Here is a 21,349-nt window from a genome sequence, read left to right on the forward strand (position 1 = left end):
AAGGTGACTATTGATGAGTAATGACTTGAGAGGACCATATTATCAACTGAATCCACTAAGAGTGGCAAAATCTTTCAGTTTATTATGAAATTCTGGATAAGTGGTTTGTATCCTTATAGATTATGGATATAATTATCTTAGTGGTTTACTTATTTATTCACTCATTTATGTCATTCGGAAGGTTGAAAGACAGAATGGGGCCAGGATGGAGTAGAGACACCCAAATGCCCACAATGACCATGAATAGGCCTGGCTGAAACCATGAGGCAGGAACTCAATCTGGGTCTCCCATGTGGATGGCAGGTACTCAACTCTTGAGCCATGGTTGCTACCTCCCAAGGTGCACATTAACAGGAAGTTGGAATCGGGAGCAGATCCAGGACTCAAACTCAGGACTGTGATGTGGGATGCCATTCCCAAGCAGTATCCTAAATGTTGTGCCAAAAGCATGCCCCAGAGGTTTACTTTTTAAATTGAGTATACATAATAGATGATCCTGATTTAAAATCCACATTTGTATTTTACAGAAAATCTAAAAATTATTGTCCTTCCCAATACATGTAAATCATGCAGATGCATTTTAGCGTCGTGTATTCACTTTCTTTTTTTTTTTTTAAAGACTTAGTTATTTATTTGAAAGTCAGAGTTACACAGAAATAGGAGAGGCAGAGAGAGAGAGAGCTCTTCCATCTGCTGGTTCACTCCCAGATGACCACAACAGTCAGAGTTGAGCTGATCCGAAGCCAAGAGCCAGGAGCTTCTTCTGGGTCTCCCACGTGAGTGCAGGGCCCAAGGACTTGGGCCATCTGCTACTGCTTCCCCAGGCCATAGCAGAGAGCTGGATTGGAAGTGGAGCAGCCAGGTCTCGAACCAGCGCCCATATGGGATGCCGGCCCCTTCAGGGCAGGTGTTAACCCACTGCACCACAGTGCCGGCCGCGTGTATTCACTTTCTTTTTTTATCCTTTCTTTGTCTCAGAATCACTTATTTGGAAAGCCTGATTCCATTTTCTTCTTGCTCTTGATGAATTTAAACAGCAAAGTCATATTCAGTAGAAAAAGATATCTTTAGGGATTTAATTTAAAATAACTAATGGAATTTCACATTTTGCCATTTTCGTTGCCAGGAAGCAAGTGTCAGCTCCTCTTTCGTTTTCTCAGGCCCATGAAATGACGTCTAAGCCTTGTGAATTCCAGACAGTGTTCAACACTGGTTTTGCTAGTCCTTATGACTTCAGTCTGTGACCTTACTCAGGAGATGCTTTTGGTTTTTATAAGGTCACCTAGAAATTGGGAGGCTATTTTGCCCATTTATTCTAAGATCAAGTATTTTTAAAAATGCTAGCATTTAGTTTGAAAATACAGTGGTATTTTGAAAATAAAGTGGTAACTTTGGTGATGTCAAATCTCAAACCCATTATTTAAAGCTTTTCCATGTAAAGGATGTCTCCGTAACCGAGTTCACTCTGTAATGGGAACTCTGTTAAGGTCAATGTGACATTTGTCTAATTTTATAAAAGTATCAAGGACATGGTATTTTGATTTGACTATTTTTTGAGGTGATTTTGGTGGAGGTTGGTTTGATACATCCTACAGAGACAAACCATTATTATTGCCAAATAATGTGGGTCCCAGACATTACTCAGGTCCGATTTTCACCTAGTCCATTGCTCTTGCCTTGCCTCTCACCTTCGTCCCTCTCTCCACGTTGTCTGAACTTCATATGAATCCCACCAGAACGTCAGTTGAAGTGGGCAGATGCCATGGAAGTTTTGGTAAAGCAGAGGTGTGCCATATATGCCATTTAATTTTACCATGAGAGACACAGCTGCCTCAAATGCCCCACTTTGGTGACTGGGGCTGACCACTGGCTGCATATTTGCTGTGCCTGCTGCTGTCCAAGATTTTGAGAGTTCATTCTTTACAAAATCAAAATGTTGCCCTGGGGCCCGTGCTGTGGCGTGGTGGGTAAAGCCACCGCCTGCAATTCCAGCTTCCCAGATGGGCGTCGGTCTGAGTACTGGCTGCTCCACTTTTTTTTTTTTTTTAAGATTTATTTTATTTTACTTGAAAGTCACAGTTGCACAGAGAGAGGAGAGGCAGAGAGAGAGAGAGAGAGAGAGAGAGAGAGAGAGAGAGAGGTGGAGGCGGAGGCAGAGGCAGAAAGGTCTTCTATCAGCTGGTTCACTCCCCAGATGGCTGCAATGGCCAGAGCTGCGCCAATCTGCAGCCATGCAGCCAGGTGTCAGGAGCATCCTCCAGGTCTCCCACACGGATGCAGGGGCCCAAGCACTCGGGCCATCTTCTGCTTTCCCAGGCCATAGCAGAGAGCTGGATAAGAAGTGGAGCAGCCGGGTCCCAAACCGGTGCCCATGTGGGATGCCGGCACCGCAGGCGGCAGCTTTACCTGCTATGCCACAGTGCTGGCCCCGCTGCTCCACTTCCGATCCAGCCCTCTGCTATGGCCTGGGAAATCAGAAGATGGCCCAAGTCCTTGGGCCCCTGCATCCACATGGGAGACCCAGAAGATGCTCCTGGCTTCAGATCGGTGCAGCTCCAGCTGTTGTGGCCATCTGGGCAGTGAACCAGGGGATGGAAGACAGTGCTCTCTCTCTCTCTGCCTCTCTTTAATTCTGCCTTTCAAATAAATAAATAAATCTTTAAAAGAATAATGTTGCCTATTGCTGTCTGTTATAAGTGGCGAGCACAGCAGTGTTTTTCTGGGCTATTCTCAAGTCCAGGTAACTCACAGTGAGTGAGATGATTTATCTCAAGTGTGCTTACAGCTTCAGTAGTGAAAGCTATGTATTTGGGTGGAAGTAGAAAGGCCCAGGCTATGCACACCCAAAATAAACTTGGCTCTAAATCTGCACCAGCACTCCTCCGTGGTTCGCCTCATCTCTCTGGAATCCCTCATTCTCAGTCTCCCTCTGGAGCTGTTTGTCCCAGCAGAATTAGCCATCTCCATGTGCCATACAGTCCTGTTTTCTCAGATAGACTCCTCTCTGACTGATCTCTTCAGCCCCTTCGTCTTTGGAGTCCAGGTGTGTGGCAGCGACTGCTGTGTCTACATATCTACTCCAGACATCTCTACAGCTGTGTAAGCATTTGCCTACTCAGCCTCTCTTCCCATGTAGGTATCCTGCGGGTGTGTCAGATCTCCCTCCTGTCCCCACCCACTGTGTCTAGAGCTGGACTCTATGTCTCTACTACTAAACCTACTGCTCTGCACCACTGTTTTCACAACAGCGAAAGCTACAAGATACAGACAGCTGAGAACTCTGTCATTGGAGAGAGGGTAAGATCCAGAACCGTCTTCTGCCGGGAGAATCCTAAGACCCACAGCCATTATGCATATGTGTACACAGAAGCATTGACACACACACATACATGCACACACACTGTCATTCAAAGAGTAATATTGCACAGTTTCTTGTGTTTTTGAACTTGAAATAAATAGAATCATACTATGTAGATTCCTTTGTGCCTTCCTCTTTAGATCAACATTGTGTTAGAGACTGATGCATACATGCAGCTGTGTAGTATTCCAGTATGTGAAAGTTGGAGGGTTCATTTGCCCATGTTCCTGAGGAGAGACAATTGGGTAGTTTCTAGTCTTCCACTATTGAAACAAAGAACTTATGAGGTAGGCAGTTACTGCAGCATTCGGGATGCCTGCATCCCATACTCAAGTGCCTGATTCAAGTTCCAGCTACTCCACTTGCAGTCCAGCTTCCTGCTGATGCATTCCCTGTGGAGCAGTAGATGGTGGCTCAAATGCTTGGGTCCCTGCCACCCTATGGGAGAGCCATATGGAGTTCCTGGCTCCTGGTTTTGGCCTAGCCTAATCTTGGCTGTTGCTGGCATTTAGGGAATGAACCAGCAGAAGAAAGATTCTCATATTCATTCATTCTCTCTCTCTCTCTCTCTCTCTCTCTCCCTCCCTCCTTCCCCACCCCATATCTCTGCCTTTCAAATCAATAAATGAAATAAAATAAAATTTTACATGCACTCATGGTTGTATGTATGCCTCATGCCACAGGCATGCAAATACTTCTCTAGGGTATGGATCTAGCAGTAGAATTCCTGGCCTACAGGTGTGTACATTGGCAGTTACTACCAAGTTGGTTTCAAATGTTTACACTCCCATCAGCAATAATATATCCAGTTATTTCTCATCCTCTGAAATCCTTGATTTATTGTACATTTTAGCTTTTGCTAAACTGGGCTCATATATTTACATTTCTTGGTCACTGAGTTGGCTGGATTCTTTATCATATGCTTTCACCCCATGTGGGGAACAACTCGGACTATACTGTTACTGGAATTAAGACTTATTCTGTGCATCTGCTCTCCCACAATATGGCGCTGGGAGAGAAGAAAACAGCTTCTACGCAGCTGCCTCCAGTTCAACCAATAAACTGTAGGACTTGCTCCTGATTGGAGGAGAGCAGCGTACTCGGCGTGTGGGCAGCCAAGTTGGGATTGGCAGAGGAGGACTATAAAGGAGGAGAGAGACGGCATGCACCAGGAACATCTAAGGGGAACATCTAAGGGGAACACCTGTGCAGCCCCCGAGAGAGCCGGCCGGCGGTGTGCCGCTCCCCTGCGGAAGTGGGGAATGTGGCCAGGGGGAACCACCCTTCCACGGAGGTGGAAGGGACAGTAGCCAACCCGGGAAGAACCAGCAGCAAACCCGGGGAGGGCCAAGCAGACAAAAGAACAGCGCAGGGTCCTGTGTCCACGAAGAGGGGGAGCGACATAATGGTGCCGTGACTCGGATATGAAGCCTAGGCAGGGTCTTGTGTCGTTCCTCCACGAAGAGGGGGAGTGACATAATGGGGCCGTGACTCGGATATGAAGCCTAGGCAGGGTTCTGTGTCGTTCCTCCATGAAGAGGGGGAGCGACAACCCCACTTCCTTTAGCACGTTTCTAGTAGTTCTTTGGGTGTTAACCTTTGTTAATAGCGTGTGATACAGTATCTCCCTCCAGTTATAGCTTGTCTTTTCAGTGTCTTAAAAGTACCTATTGGTAGGCTGGCGCCGCGGCTCACTAGGCTAATCCTCCGCCTTGCAGCACCGGCACACCAGGTTCTAGTCCTGGTCGGGGCGCCGGATTCTGTCCCGGTTGCCTCTCTTCCAGGCCAGCTCTCTCTGTGGCCCGGGAGTGCAGTGGAGGATGGCCCAAGTGCTTGGGCCCTGCACCCCATGGGAGACCAGGAGGAAGCACCTGGCTCCTGGCTTCTGATCAGCTCAGTACACTGGCCACAGTGGCCATTGGAGGGTGAACCAACGGAAAAGGAAGACCTTTCTCTCTCTCTCTCTCTCACTGTCCACTCTGCCTGTCAAAAAAAAAAAAAAAAGTACCTATTGGTAAATGGAATTACTTCTAATGTAATTGAATTTATCAATCTTTATTCTTTATAGTTTTCAACTTCTACCGTAAATAAAATCTCTTATCTCAAGATACTAACGACAGCAGTGGGCATTTGGCACAGTGGTTAAGCTACCACTTGTGAAGCCTACAATCCCATATCAGAGTCTGGAGTTCAAGTCCAGCCTCTGCTCCTGATTCCAACTTCCTGACAGTGCACAGACTGGGAGGCACTGAAAAGTAGTTGGCCATGCCAGCATGTGAGAAACCGGGGTTGAGTTCCTGGCTCCTGGCTTTGGCCTGGCCAAGCTCTGGCTATTGTGAGCATTTGAGAAGTTAATTGGGGCTCAGATAAACTTGTCTGTCTCTCTGCCTTTCAAATAGGTTTTTAAAAAAATAAATATATCAATGTATCAAATATGTATCAATGTATAAATGTCTCAATGTATAAATGTATCAAATACATTCTCTTTTATGTTCCTCTAAAATCTTTAAAGTTTTGTTTTTCTCGTGTAAATGTTTAATTCACTTGGCATTAATTTTTTATGTCACATACAGGTAGTTACAGTTGAGTCGCATAAAAATTTACTTTTATTTCCAGATCAGTGTTTTTGGCACAAGTCAGATGAGCATGAGTCTGTGTCACGGTGCCAGCAGTCATAACACATTTTCCTGACACACTCTCGAACTCTAGTTGGCACCTTGACATGTTTCAGAAATACATTCTCAGAATACATGCAGTTCACTCCAGAGGGTACTAATGTCTCTCATTTGAATAAGAAAAGATTGTTATTCTGGTCATGCTGATACCATTTTAAACTTGGCTGAGAAAATGTCTTTACAAAATAAGCTAATGCCCAGAAATACCATTGTCAAAGCTGTTGGTAGGTCAGCTTCCAGAAAGTTAAAAGAGAAGTTGGTCATTTATTGTAAGATTTCATAGAAGCTTCCTGGATGGGAGATTTCCTTTAACAAATGCAGCTTTTGATCTCCATTATTGGTTGTTAATTAGATGAGGTAGTGGGACTTTGAGTCAGGTTGTAGAGTATGTGTGTTCTGTGCAGTGTGAAACCAACTGATTGAACCCAAGACTCTTTAGTTCTTTTACTGTGGACAGCGCTGTCATCATCAGGAGAGATTGCATTTTGTTCCCTTTATTCGGAAAAAAGCCTGAAGCCTAAGCCTCAACTCCACAGTTTCACATGTTGTCATTAATTCATGTGATTCACTTAGTCCACAAATACTTTTTGAGAAGTCCTCAGATTGAACTATGTTGCTGTGGAAAAATATATGAAAATCTACTTGCACCCTACATATTTGTATAATATGTACAGATATTCCAAAAAAAAAAAAAAAAACTCTATGAGGTAGTCTTTACCTTCAAGGTATTTATAAAACTTTTAGGATGAGAGACACATTTGGAAACAATAAAGGTAAAAGTTGAATAAAAGCGTTCTGAGGACAGGAATCAGGTGTGACCTGGATTGCATTGGTTACATTTTCATAACACAGTAAGCTATTCACAGTGTGTATGCAACAAGCATGAATGCAGCAGTAGACCTGTAGTGAAATACAGGGTGAAGATGGTAGCACTCTAAATAATCAGAAGGAAGAAAAATCAGCCTGAATATGGATAGTCAACAATAGCAAAAAGCCCTGGAAGGCTTAGAATTTAAATTGAGCCATTAACTAGTGGCAGTAATTTAGTCAGCAACTCTGAAGTTTTAAATTGCTTCTTTATTCACTTTCTTTTAAGGCTTTAGATTCAGGTTCTCCAACTTCTTTGCTTTCAAATTCCACCTTTGGCATGATTTCTCGAACAGCAATATTCATAAAAATGTGATATGGTCATTGTGCTAAGATATTCCTGTGTATAAGCTTATGAGTTACTCTGCTAGTTACAGGGACATTTAAAAATGGAACCAGCCCAAATCTCCATCCATAGACTAATGGTCATTACATCCAAATTGTAGTTTATGGGGGTGCCTGGCACTGTGGCAAAGTGAGTTATAGCCCCAGCCTGTAACACCAGCACCCCAAATGGGTGCTGGTTTGAATCCTGGCTACTCCACTTCTGATCCAGCTCTCTGCTGTGGCCTGAGAATGCAGTCAAAGATGGCCCAAGTCCTTGGGTCCCTGCACCCATGTGGGAGACCTGGAGAAAGCTCCTGGCTCCTGGCTTTGGATCAGCCCAGCTCTAGCCATTGCAGCCATTTGGAGAGTAAACCAGTGGATGGAAGATTCTCTCCCTCTCTCCTTATCTCCCTCCCTCCCTCCCTCCCTCTTTCTCTCTCTCACTCTTTGACAGGCAGAATTAGACAGTGAGAGAGAGACAGAGACAGAGAGAAAGGTCTTCCTTCCATTGGTTCACCCCCCAAATGGTCGCTACAGCCGCCATGCTTCACTGATCTGAAGCCAGGAGCCAGGTGCTTCCTCCTGGGTCTCCCATGCAGGTGCAGGGCCCAAGGATCTGTGCCATCCTCCACTGCCCTCCCGGGCCACAGCAGAGAGCTGGACTGGAAGAGGAGCAACCGGGGCAGAATCCAGTGCCCCAACCAGGACTAGAACCCAGGGTACTGGCAGAACAGGCAGAGGATTAGCCTAGTGAGCCGCGGTGCCGGCTTGCTCGCTCGCGCGCGCTCTCTCTCTCTCTGCATTTTCCTCTCTGAAACTTGGCCTTTCAAATGAATAAATAAATCTTTAAAAAAATTTTAGTTAATGATGACTGTGTATCTAAATTTTTCAGATGCTAAGACATCTTTAATATGGTGTAAAGTTATTAAGGTACACATATATCTATATATGTTTATGTATAATGATCCCATTTATCTAAAAGAAAATGAAAACTTAAATAATGCAACACAGCATAATGTGCATTTTTTGTTTCTTTTTATTCTTTCCAGAATTGACACAAGAGTTAAGTAAGCATTCATTCTAAAAAATGATTACAGCCTTTTCTCCGTTGCGGGGAGAGTCCTGCGCTGACCCTGCGTGTGGAGGCTGTGGAACAGTGGCCCACACTGGACAGTTCTTGCTGAGCCATTTTATGACGGTGCAGGCAGTTCCTTTAGCTCCTTGTGACTGTAGGATATGAGAATCCTAAGTGGAGCGCCAGGAGTCTGTTTCCCTCAGAAATACCATTGCACCCTGATCTTTTTGTCCATATGCTGATTTTTTAAGACAAAATTGATAAATTTTTATGTCCTGGTTTCACATCGTCTAGACAATGAACAAAATTTCAGAGCTCTTTCCATGTCTGACTTTAAATTGAAAGAATTCAGCTCTCTTCCCTAGAAGAGTAAAATGAGCTCTAAGACATTTAAGGTCAGAAAAAAATGTTTAACGTGTTATGAGTTGACTTGGGAAAGTTATACATGTAGTAGTTATACTTTTATTTCATACTGCATCCTTTTTCTCCTATGCAATATATTTTTAGATATTGAGAGTTGCATGTTGCAGTAACTATGTCTGCATTTATTGGTAATTTTAGCACTGCAATTCCCAGAGGGTAATGCTTGTCATCTTTATAAGGCGTTAGTGCTTCACACCTTGACATTCCCGTTAGGGTAATGTTGTCTGAACTTGGCCTGCTCAGGACAAGACAGAACACGTCTCAGGTCTCCTTAACAGCCAACCATGCTTAGCTGTGTGCACTCAGGCGGCCAGGGACAGAGAGACCTGCAGCCAAGTTTTTGTGACAGCTTTTAAAATACTCATCATCTAAATATACTTGATATTTGTAAATTGTGGTTCATTTTTCTTTTATTCTGCCCTTATACAGTTTATGAAAAACTAGGAGGTTCTGTTTTGTGGAACTTCACAAGCACTTTCATGTACATCCCCTCCTTTAATCTTCAGACCACTTCAGAGGCAGATACTATCTCAGCAGAGACAACGGGAGTCTGTTAGGTTGAATGACTCGCCTAACATCACTTAGCTAGGAAGACGTAGACTTGGATTTGGGGCAAGTGTTGTGGTGTTGAGTTAAGCTGCCACTTCTGGTGTGTACATCAGGGTGCCTGGGTTTCTGTCCCACCTCTGCCTCTTCTACAGTTTCCTGCTAATGTGCACCCTGGGAGGCAGCAGACGATGGCTCCAGTGCTTGGGTCCTTCCTACCCGTCTGGGAGACCCAGATGGAGTTCCTGGTTCCTGGCTTCACCCCGTCCACCCCCCAGTATTTCAGGCATTTTGGGAGTGAGACAGTATATAGAAGATTCTCTCTCTCTCTCTCTCTCTTTCTTTCTCTCCCCCCCCTTCCTCCCTCCTCCCAGTTCAAACAAATAAATAGACATTTAAAATAAATAAAATGAAATCAATGAAAAAATGTATTTGGAAAAAAGAAATAGACCTGCATTCAGAACTGTGCACATCAGCTTCAAGTCGATGACCCTGCAGGTGTTCCGAGCCACTGTGACTCCCCCTCTGCCTTTGAAGTTGGACTCAGCCTAATCATACTTCCTTCTGCAGCCACCTCCAATCACTATCATCAAGCACATTTCGTGAAGGTTCCCTGGAAAACCAGGGGCAAAGCGTAGCACAAGGATGTAAACATGTATCCCGAAGTTTTCCTTGTGACTGAGCCGTTGCATCCCAGCTCCGTCTGCCCTGTACCAGTCAACAGTGATCATGGCCATGAGCAAACCTGTTATCCCAGCACTGAGAACACTCCCATAAATATAGAAATCAGTCCACTGAAGTACTCAACTGTGGTACCGAACTGGATAAAATTTCAATTGCTAAACAAGATGTGCATATTCAGTGAACGAATGTGGACCTACAGCATTTCGTCAGCAGTCACCATCAAGGTGAACAATCACTGTTAGTCATCCACACGCGACCCACTGACCGCTAAAGGAAAGTCCAGTGATCAGAACTTTGTGCTGCGCAGGGACAGAAATGCATGTTCACGGGCAGCATCTAAGGAAGCTGGAGGAAAATGAATGTTGTGATGGAATTGTTAAAGGGAGGGCTTGGGGAACCTGTATCTTGGTATAACAGTGAATATAGAACAGAGGATGAGATATTTCCTTTCTTGACCTTGATCATGACTGTTGCAGGCCCTTGATTTTTTTATTTTAGCTGAGAATAGAGACAGATGCATTCTAAAGCAAAGAAATTGAATTCCTTTCATCCTTCTTTGCTTGTAGCTAACAACATACCAGTTCTGAAACAGGCTGTAACATGATCCACTTAGGTACATCCTCATTTTCTTTTGTGCTACAGTGGAATTTTTTTTTTTTTCAAATAAAACTCTCCTGGCTTTCTTTTCACTCTAGGCTCGATCCTTCACTCCCTGAGACACTGCAGAAGGAGCGCGTCTCCGCTGAGCACTTGTCTTTAGAGACACTGAGAAACAGCAGTCCAGAAGACCTCTTTGACGAGATTTAACAGTCTTGAGGAAGTACTTGGATGGCCACTAGATTGCGTTTTCTATTCATTTCTTTAAAATGAAACAGCAGAATTGCAGCCGAGCAGTAGCCATTACTGCAACCTTACGATTTAATTACATACACACGGGGTTGAAGCCGTTGTACAAAATGGATTACACGTGTATATGAAGATGTGATTTGATGACAGTGTTACGTTCTTCTAAACTATTCGTGCAGCATGCCTGTAATTACATGAAATCTTAAACTTTGTTTCAGAGGACACATTTATTGTTTTCATTCATACATATTGTGTGTGGTACATGTCTCACACCCTGTCCAGGGGGATTCTCAAAAAGTAACAAAGAAATCTTTTAAATGTCTGTAGTTCTTTTTGAAAAGTTATATTCTGAACAGTTAATTATATTTGAGCATTTTCATTTGTTGGATGATATATAAAATATATTTTTAGTTTGTATGTAAACAATCTGAAAATCTAATAATATAATTGTTGGTGCTTTGAAAGTTTTGTGTTCTTGATAAAATGTATTATTTAGCATAAATTTTTCTTCAGAATGTGTTTATTTTTTATTTTAATAAACATAAATTTCCAAAGTACAACTTTTGGATTATAGTGGCTTTTCCTCCCATAACCTCCCTCCCCCACCCCCCGCAACCATCCCATCTCCCACTCCCTCTCCCATCCCAGAATGTGTTTAATAATGTGCTTTTTTGTTAGAAACATTTTTCCAGGATTGTTGATAAATGTTTACCTTATATGCATAGAGAGACTCTCCCTGAAGACAAGGCCTTCTCGTATTTACTTATCCATCCCAAATAACACTGGCACTGTTTCTGTGTGCATCCATGATTGTACTCGCCACCTCTCCTGCTGTCTCCACCTCTCTGCAGTTGGACATCCATTCCCTCCACACTATGGAAGGCTACAGCACTGAAGTTGACAGTGGCTGGCAGGTTGCTGAATCCAGAGGTTGGCTCATTACCACCCTCATCCTCCTGAGAGCCTCGGTGGGTCACTTCTTCCCAGTGGGCCTGCTCTTCCCTTCTCTCTAACACCGGGTGTTCTCTGTAGGCCTCTTTTCAGTCTCTCATCTCTTGGACTTCTTAGCTGATTCTGTCCCCCTTGCCCAACAGCTAAAGCTTGAGGCCTGGGCTCAGTCTTGAGTTCTCTTCTCCTCATTGCCCACGCTGTCACTCTCAGCCACCCTGGGTTGCCTGTGGTCTCAAATAACATCCATATGCACGTATCTACAAAATTAGTCTCGTCCTCTCTGTATACTCAAATTATATGTGTGTATATAATTTACCATTAATTATCATGAAAGGAGTTTAAGCTTGGCTTGAGCTGAATTATTTATTTGTATCAAATCTTGATACATCTTTTGCGGAACGTAGACCAGTACATTTATCTGCCGAGAACGTCCCTTGGATGTTTCAGCACATCCAAAAAGACATTTGATTACATCCCAGTCCAACAATCCTTTCTTCCCTGGTCTTCTGCATCTGGGAAATATTTCTTATGCAGTTGCTTTATTTTTTTTATTGAAAAAGAGACAGAGAGAAAGGTCTTCCTTCCGTTGGTTCACCCCCAAATGGCTGCTACAGCCAGCGTTGCGCCAATCCAAAGCCAAGAGCCAGGTGCTTTTCCTGGTCTCCCATGCAGGTGCAGGGCCCAAGCACTTGGGCCATCCTCCACTGCACTCCCTGGTCACAGCAGAGAGCTGGCCTGGAAGAGGGGCAACCGGGACAGAACCGGCCCCCCAACCAGGACTAGAACTCGGGGTGCTGGTGCCGCAGGCGGAGGATTAGCCTCGTGAGCCTTGGCGCTGGCCAATGCAGTTGCTTTAAGCTCAAGACCCAGAAAATTCTTCTCAGCGCTTCTGATTGCCTCTGCCTGCACATCCTTTTATCTTTGCCTTGCGACTTGCCCCCTTCCCATATAGAAACATGCACATGTGTTTAGGTATGTTACAGTGGCTGCCCGACTGTCTCCTTTCTTGGTCTCCTACTCCCCTCAAATACAGCCAAGCTGAGTTTTAAAGTCTTAGATCCAATCATCCCCTGCTTGTGTCAGAACTGTTGCCTTTTGATCAAAGTGCACAGCTTCGTCACTGCCTCCCAAGTCAGACACCACCCGCCCAGCCCTTGCCCCGCTCCCTGTACTCCCTGGGCCCCCTCGTCCCTCAGGGGGACCCGAGCTCAGATCCTCTGTGCTGCTGACCCCTCTGCCTGGCTCCTCTTCCATGGTTGCTGTCTCCCATGCTTCAGGTCTGGAGCCAGACGCCATCTCGGGTGCCTGGTCTGAAACGCTCTTTTCTGCAGGTGTCCCATTAGAATGTTCCGCACGGTGCATGTCGCTGTTGGAAATTGTTTTTGCATGTCTCTGCCTCCCAGTAGAAAGTCAGCCCGGTCACAGCAGACACATGACCGACCTGGTTTACCTTTCTACCCGGTACCTGCGATGGGGCTTGGGGCATAAAAACTCAGTGTTGGTCGAATCAGCAAACTCGTTTCTATCACAAGGAAAGGAACTCAGTTATTTCTTCAAGTTACTAAAGCACGTTAAAAGGAAGCTCCTTGAAAGATTGAAATGTTTTGGTTGATTGTACATAACTAATTATTCAGAAAGCTCAAGTGTTCTGTGATTGATTATGAATAATGGATACATGTATGCATGTCATAGGTTTGACTCTGAAGAGAGAACAAGAAAGAACCTGTATGAATAGGATTTCACTAAGTCAATGAGATGACAAAATATTTCAAATAGAAATTTTCTGTATTTTAATTTCTTTGATGCCTTACATTTCAGAGGAAAAATTAAAAAAAAAAACATGTAACATTTATATATTTATAAATCTAAAAATTCTACTAAGTCTCATGGGACTCTCTGCTATACTGCTGATCATGGTGTAATCCAAGATTTCCTTCGAATCTCTCCAAGAGGACTTTGTACGTGGAATACCAAAATCTCAAAACAGTATTACTTCTCCTGAACAGACTGCAAATAAATAACCAATACTAGTATCCAACTCGGTGAGGGTGGTTGGGGAGAGAAAAATAAAGTTTTGGCTATTCCCTCACTAGTGCTAAGAGAGCCGTGTAGAGAAAGTATCTCCTGATAATCCTAACCAGAGGATCTGTAGGGTCTAGAAAGCTCCTGATAATTTGAGAATTTTGGTCTATGTTTCCAGGCAGTAGATCACTTCAGTCATCCTATGTGTTGGATTGATTCTTCTGTTGGCTGGAACAGCATAGTGTGGAGAAACGGAAAACTTGGTTTTATATTTCTTGCCCTGCTAAGGTAGAGACCTATAGATCTAGTGTTAAGATATTCAGATCTGTTCATTCCATGACATGTTTTAGCCTGTATTCTCCATTGTTCCTGCTTAGAAATATGTTCTTGAAAAAATACAACATTGAAATGGAAGGTAAACGTTGAATTATAGTGCAGCATAGCCTTTTTTTAACCATAGTATCCTCACTGTAATAAAGGAGATTACATTTCTAAAGGTTTTTTTTTCAACTTAAACTTTGTAATTCTTGGTGCTGGCATCCGATGATGTGTTCAGGCCTCATTAGAGAAGTTCGTGAAGGAAAAAGTCCCTCTCTCAGGAAGAGATGTCTTTATTACATGGCTGTAAAAGGTCAAGAAGCTACTTTAGAGAAGTTTTTCTTAGTGGCCTATAACTCAGATTTATAAAATGCAGGACCCTGTGTGTCTGAGCCAAGCCGCTCTTTACTGAGTAATTTTGATTCAACAAATGTTTATCAAGGAGCAGTTACGCTCAAAATACAGAACTGGGCCAAGTGGAGATTTAAAGAATGAATCCATTCATTCAACAAATGTTTGTTAAGTGTCTGTGCCAGTCTCTGTCCTGGGCACTGGATGTGGCAGGGAATAATACAGAGAAGGCCCCATTCCCGTTGGTTTGTGTTCTGGTAGCTGAAGCATGGGGCCAGTTACCACAGGGAGGGATATGTGGGAGGGGGCTGCATTGAGATTGGAGCCTGAAACCAGTGCCTCGTGCAGTGGAGTGTCAAAGAACGGTAGGGTGAGTGGCATGAAAACCGGCATTTTAAAAACTAAAAACTCCAGGTAAGGATCCAGAGAAGACACAAGATCTAGGTGAGAGATTAAGACAGATTGCAAGACTTCCCAAAGTGAGCTGAGATGAGGCCGTGTGCGCAGGACCAATGTGCAGGAGTTACTGGAGGTGGGAGCGTGGAGTTATGCCTCACCTGTGAATCAGTGGAAAGAAGGAAAAAATTATGAGGCATCCTAGAAACAGTATCAGTCAGGGCCATTGAGAGTGCACGCGGGGAGCTGAGTCAGGTCATGAACACTACACGTGGGGAGCTGAGTCACCCATGCAGAGTGCACACAGGGAGCTGAGTCATGTCATGGACAGTGCATGCAGTGCATGCTGGGAGCTGAGTCATGTCACGGACAGTGCACGCGGGGAGCTGAGTCATGTCATGGACAGTGCATGCAGTGCATGCTGGGAGCTGAGTCATGTCATGGACAGTGCACACAGGGAGCTGAGTCACGTCATGGACAGTTCATACAGGGAGCTGGGTCATGTCATGGACAGCCATGTAGGGAGCTGAGTCACCCATGGAGAGTGCACACAGGGAGCTGAGTCATGTCATGGACAGTGCACACAGCGAGCTGAGTCACATCATGGACAGTGCATGCTGGGAGCTGAGTCATATGGACAGTGCACGCAGGGAGCGGAGTCACGTCATGGACAGTGCACGCGGGGAGCTGAGTCATTTCATGGACAGTGCATGCTGGGAGCTGAGTCATTTCATGGACAGTGCATGCTGGGAGCTGAGTCATGTCATGGACAGTGCATGCTGGGAGCTGAGTCATGTCATGGAGAGTGCATGCTGGGAGCTGAGTCACGTCATGGACAGTGCATGCTGGGAGCTGAGTCACGTCATGGACAGTGCATGCTGGGAGCTGAGTAACATCATGGACAGTGCATGCTGGGAGCTGAGTCATGTCATGGGCAGTGCACACAGGGAGCTAAGTCATGTCATAGTGCACATGGGGAGCTGAGTCACATCATGGGCAGTTCATACGGAGAGCTGAGTCATGTCATGGGCAGTGCACGCGGGGAGCTGAGTCACATCATGGACAGTGCATGCGGGGAGCCGCGTCATATAGTGAAGACTTGACAAGAACTGAGCTTGGGCCCTTCTTGGCATCTGGAAGTGAGAGAGTTTGGCAGCCAAGAGACCCCTGATAGACCTTGCCCGGTAGAAAACCAACCCTTATTCTTTCATGTCACCCTTTTCTTGTACTCAGTATTATTTATAGAATCCGTTTTTAATCAAATGAAATTAAATAGCTGACATGTGAGTTTGTGAAGGGCCTCATGAGTTTATCTATAATCAGGAAACCAAAAAAATTAGGTTGGTAGGTTTTCTACTCATTCCACTAATTGTGTATGGGAGAATGATACAATCACCAAGGAACTATTCATCCATCCATTTGTAGTTATTGTCTGAATTTAAAATTTTCACTGCTGATCTAACAACTTTTAATGCATGCTTTTAAGAAGAGCACGTACAGTTTGTAAGTGTTCCATCAGCTAACCTGAGACAATTTTCTCTGTATCTTACTGTCCAATGATGCCTTGGAAAATACAAGAGAACCAAGCGTTTTCCATAGGCCCAGTTCCTGACTTCAAGTCTCTTTCTTATCCACTCAGCCTAACACACCCTCCAGCCTTCCTTCCTTTGATACAGCCGCATACACATTCACTCACCCCCCATTGTCCTCTGTGGTGTCTTCTCTATTTGAATAAAACCCAGCATTAACTTTAGTGTTCACGTGTTGGTTGTTCTCCCTGCCTTGAGAAGCCTTTTACCCTAAACTGTCATCTCAGAGCAAGCTACACTATCGGAGGAGGAACTCTGCCGCTGGAGTGCTCTAGTCCTTATGTATTTCAGAATCAGTTCCAGTACAGAGAGGAGACATCAGTGTGTTTGTGGAAAAGTGGAATTCAGAGACAAGTTTGTTTTGGTGCAAAAACATTTTTAGAAATCCATGCCTAGTATTTTCCATATTGCATGCTCCCCGTGAACTATCTGAACATTTGCCATGCATGTCATTCTCTTCTACATGCCTCCTTGCTAAGGATTTGTTGGCTGAATGATTAAGAAACAGGAAAATATTTAACAGAGAAGTGTGATACATTCTCCAGAGAGAATGTGAATTCAATTTCATTGTCTTCTGTTAACAAATTTGTTACTAGTTAACACTACCATTAAAAAAATATTTCAGGAGAGTCTGAGCCTAGATTGGTAAATAATTATGATAGGAAAATAAAACCTATTTTAATATATATCATTTACAGTATAAATTTTAAATTCATAAAAATTTCTTAATTGCAACTACAGTCTTAGCTACGTTAGATGTGTCTTCAAATAATTGACAGATTTTTAGTGATCGTGTGACGTGTCTATGATATTTCTAACAGGATAATACTGTAAATTTTATTATTTAAACAAAATTTGCATATGGGACTTCAATAAATCAACCACCATGGGCAGAATATTTTGTATACCCATGCTTAAAAGGATACTAAGTGTAATTTGTGTTTGGTTTTTTCCAGTCATTAAAAACTTACTTACAGTTCCCTGTGTCACTTTCTCATATATGATTAGATTCAAAAATTAATGGGAGTTTTATGCATGCTGTTGGGGCAAGAGTGTGTCAGTGATGATATTTTGGGTATTCGGGGTCTCTTTTGCTGGCAAATGAACTTTAGGATTGGTTTGTCTAGTTCTGTAAAGAATGTCTTTGGTATTTTGATGGGGATTGCATTGAATCTGTAAATTGTGTTGGTAATATGAAATTTTAACAATGTTAATTCTTCCAGTCCATAAACATGGGAGGTTTTTCCATTTTTGTGTGTGACATTCAGTATCTTTCATTAGTGTCTTGCAATTTTCATTGTAGAAATTTTTCAGATGCTTGGCTAAATTTTTTCCAAGGTATTTTTTGTAACTGTTGCTCTTATGATTTTTTTTCTCAGTGAATTTGTTGTCAATGTATAAAAAAGTTACTGATTTTTGTGTATTGAGTTTGTATCCTACAAGTTTATTGGTTCTAAATCCTATTGGATCTATTGGTTCTAACAGTCTCATGGTAGAATCTTTAGGTTATTCTATTTCCTACTTATTTTATGTCCCTTATTTCCTTTTGTTGACCAGTTGCTCTGACTACAAGCCCCAGTAGTACACTGAATAAAATAACAATGAGAGCAAACCTCCTTCTGTGGTCCCAGATCTTAGGGGAAATGCTTTCAGCTTTCTCCCATTCAGTATGACATCAGCTGTGGTTTCGGCATTTATGACATTTAATGTATGGAAGTATATTCCTTCTACATTTAATTTGTTCAAGGTTTTTATCATGAATGAATGCTGAGTTTACCAAATGCTTTTTCTGTGTCTCTTGAGATAAGCACATGATATTTGGCCTTCTTCTGTTTATGTGATGTATTTATTGCATTTATTAATCTCTGTATGGTGGACCATCCTAACATCCCTGGGATAAATCACAGTGAATCATGGTGAATAATCTCTCATGCTGTTGGATTCAATTTGCTCATATTGTGTTGAAAATTTTTGCACATATGTTCAGTAGGGATACTCATCTATAATTTTCGTTTTTTGCTGTCTGGATTTGGAATCAATGTAATTCTAGCCATGTTGAACAAACTTGGAAGGGGTCCCTCAGTTTCAATTTTCTGGAATAGTGTGAGAAGAATTTATGTTAGTTCTTCCTTGGAAGTCAGGTGGATTTCAGTTGCAAAGCCATCTGATCTTGGGCTTTCTTTGGGGGGCTTTTTGTTACTGAGTCAATCTCATTACTTATTATTGCTCAGTTCAGGTTTTCTATCATAATAGTTCAATTTTGGTGACTTATATGTATCTAGAACTTTATCCCTTACCTGTAGATTTACTACTTTATTGACATATATTTGTTTATAACAGCCCCTAGAGATCTTTTCTCCTTCTGTGGTATGTTTTGCAGTACCTCCTTTTTCATCTCTCATTTTATGTAAGTGTTCTTTCTTTTTACTTAGTATACCTAAAGGTTTGTTGATGTGTTAATTTTTCTTTAGCCCTCTGTTTAATTAATCTTCAGTAAATGTTTAAGTTTACATCTTATTTCTGCTCTGATTTATTATTTGTTTCCTCCTCCTAATTTTGGATTTGGCTTGTTGTTTTCCTGAATTTTGTTAGACTGTTTATTTAATAGCCTTCTTCTCTTTGGAAATAAGTGCTATTTGATAGCACTTATTGCTATAAACTTCCTTCCTCGTGGGGCTTTCGCTGTATTCCATGAGTGTTGCTACGTTGTGTTTCCATTTTCATTAGAATCAAGGGATTTTTAAATTTCCCTTTAGGTTTCTTAGTGACCCATTGTTCACTCATGAGCGTGTTCTGCAGTCTCTCTATGCTACGTAGAGATTCTTTTGTGATCAATTTCTGGTTTTCTTCCATTGTGATAAAGAACATACATGATATGATTTCAATCATTTTTTAAATCTGTTGACACTTGTTTTGTGACCTATTATATGGTCTTTCCTAGAGAATGTCCCTGTCTTCCTACAGAATGTGTATTCTGTAGCTGTTGGATGGAATTCTCTGTAAAAATCTATTAGGTTGATTTGTTCTGCAGTACAGTCTAATTCTGATATTTCTTTGTTGAATTTTTGTCTGGATGTTGTATTCATTGAGGGAAGAAAGTATTGAAGTCCCCCACTATTATTATATCAGAACTTACCTCTCCCTTTAGATCTGAATTGCTTGTTTTAGAAAAGTGAGTGCACTGGCATTTGGTGCATATACATTTACAATCATTTTTTTTACTTTATTCAAGGTATACAAGTTTCATATATTTCAAATATACAGATTTAGAAACATAGTGGGACTTCTCTCCCTCTCCTCCCTCCACCCACCTCCCTCCAACACTTCCTCCCCCTCCCTCTCAGAATCGCATGTTTAATTTTTACAGTGATCCATTTTCAGTATACTTAATGATTGTATAGTTAACCCTACTTTAATGAATTGATATCGTGGTCATTATGCAGTGACCTCTTTGTCTTTTTTTAACAGTTTTTGTTGTAAAGTCTATTTTGTCCAAGTGTAGCTACTCCTGCTTGCTTTTCATTTTCTTTTGTGCAGAATATCTTTTTTCATCCTTAGACTTTTAGTCTCTGTGTGTCTTTACTGAGAAGTGAGTTTCTTGTAGCAGCATATCCTTGAATCTTATTTTTAATTTGTTCAGCTACTCTGTATCTTTTAATTGTGGAATTTTTTTCTACTTATTCAAAGTTATTTTTGTTAAGTAATGACTTAGTCCTGTCTTTAAAAAAAAATTCTGTTTCCATTGAATGTCTCTGTTCTTTTTCTAGTGAGGTATGTGGTTTCTTTGAAGTTATCTTTCCTTCTGTGTGTAGGATTCTCTTATGTATCTGTGGTAAGGACGCTGTACTGGTGAGGAATCCCCTCGGCGTTGGCGTATCTTGGATAATCTTTCTCCTTCACTCAGGAAAGACAACAATGCTGCATAATGTATTTTTGGTTAGCAGTTATTTGCAGTCAGAACCTGAAATACACCACTCCATTCCTCCTAGCCTGGAAGGTTTCTGTTGAAAAATCTGTTGTTACCCAATTTTAGGGTTTCTCTAAAATTGACCTGCAACTTTTCTCTTAGGAATTTTAGATTTCTTCTCTCCTTGTGTTGGACTTTGGAAGCTTGGCTATGTCTCATGGAGAGGATTTTTGCGTCATGACTGTTTGAAGTTCTAGGAGCCTCTTGTACTTGAATGTCCATATCTTTCTCCAGAGTGGGGAAATTTTCAGTTATTATACCATTTAAGAGATTTTCTTTTTAAAAAAATATTTGGGGGGGCCAGAATTTTGGCAAACCAGTAAAGCCACCACCTGCAATGCTGGCATCCCAAAACTGGTTCAAGTCCCAGATGCTCCACTTGTGGTCTAGCTCCCTGCTAAAGGCCTGGGAAAAGCAATGGATAATAACCCAAGTTCTTGGGCTCCTGTCACCCATGTGGGAAACCCAAAAGAAACTCCTGGCTCCTGGCTTTAGCCTGGCCCAGTCCCTGTTGTGGCCATCTGCAGAGTACCAATGGATGGAAGTCTCTCTCTCTCTCTCCCTCTCTCTCTCTCTGCCCCCCCTCTCTTTCTGTAGTTCTGACTTTCAAGTAAATAAATAAATCTTTAAAATAAAAAGAGATTTGTTTATTTGAAAAGCTGAATGACAGAGAGAGAGAGAGAGAGAGAGAGAGAGAGAGAGATCTTCCATTTGTTGGTTCACTCCTCAAATGGCTGTGATGGTCAGAGCTGTGCCATACTGAAGACAGGATCCAAGAACTCCTGTGGGTCTCCCCGTGGGTTGCAAAGGTCTAAGTATTTGGGCTGTCATCCACTGCTTTCCCAGATGCACTAACAGGAATCTGCATCAGAAACAGATCATCCAGGATTGGAACTGGTGCTGATATGGGATGCTGGCTTTGTAGGCAGTGACTTAACCTACTGCACACAACAC

General features: G+C 42.6%; 1 protein-coding gene across 11 annotated transcripts in view; it reads left to right on the plus strand.

Moving 5' to 3' along the window:
* Positions 1–11,361, plus strand: part of XRCC4 (X-ray repair cross complementing 4) — a 286,024-nt gene extending 274,663 nt beyond the window's left edge. For all 11 annotated transcript variants that reach the window (XM_070056390.2, XM_070056397.2, XM_070056391.2 and 8 more), the window contains one exon: positions 10,651–11,361. In XM_070056390.2, coding sequence (XP_069912491.2) covers positions 10,651–10,762 — 112 coding nt within the window. In that variant the 3' untranslated portion in view covers positions 10,763–11,361. The remainder of the gene's footprint in view (positions 1–10,650) is intronic.
* The last annotated feature ends 9,988 nt before the right edge of the window (positions 11,362–21,349 follow it).

The sequence above is a fragment of the Oryctolagus cuniculus genome, chromosome 14 (genome assembly GCF_051225735.1).
Source record: "Oryctolagus cuniculus isolate XC-2025 breed Fujian yellow rabbit chromosome 14, ASM5122573v1, whole genome shotgun sequence".
NCBI lineage: Eukaryota > Metazoa > Chordata > Mammalia > Lagomorpha > Leporidae > Oryctolagus > Oryctolagus cuniculus.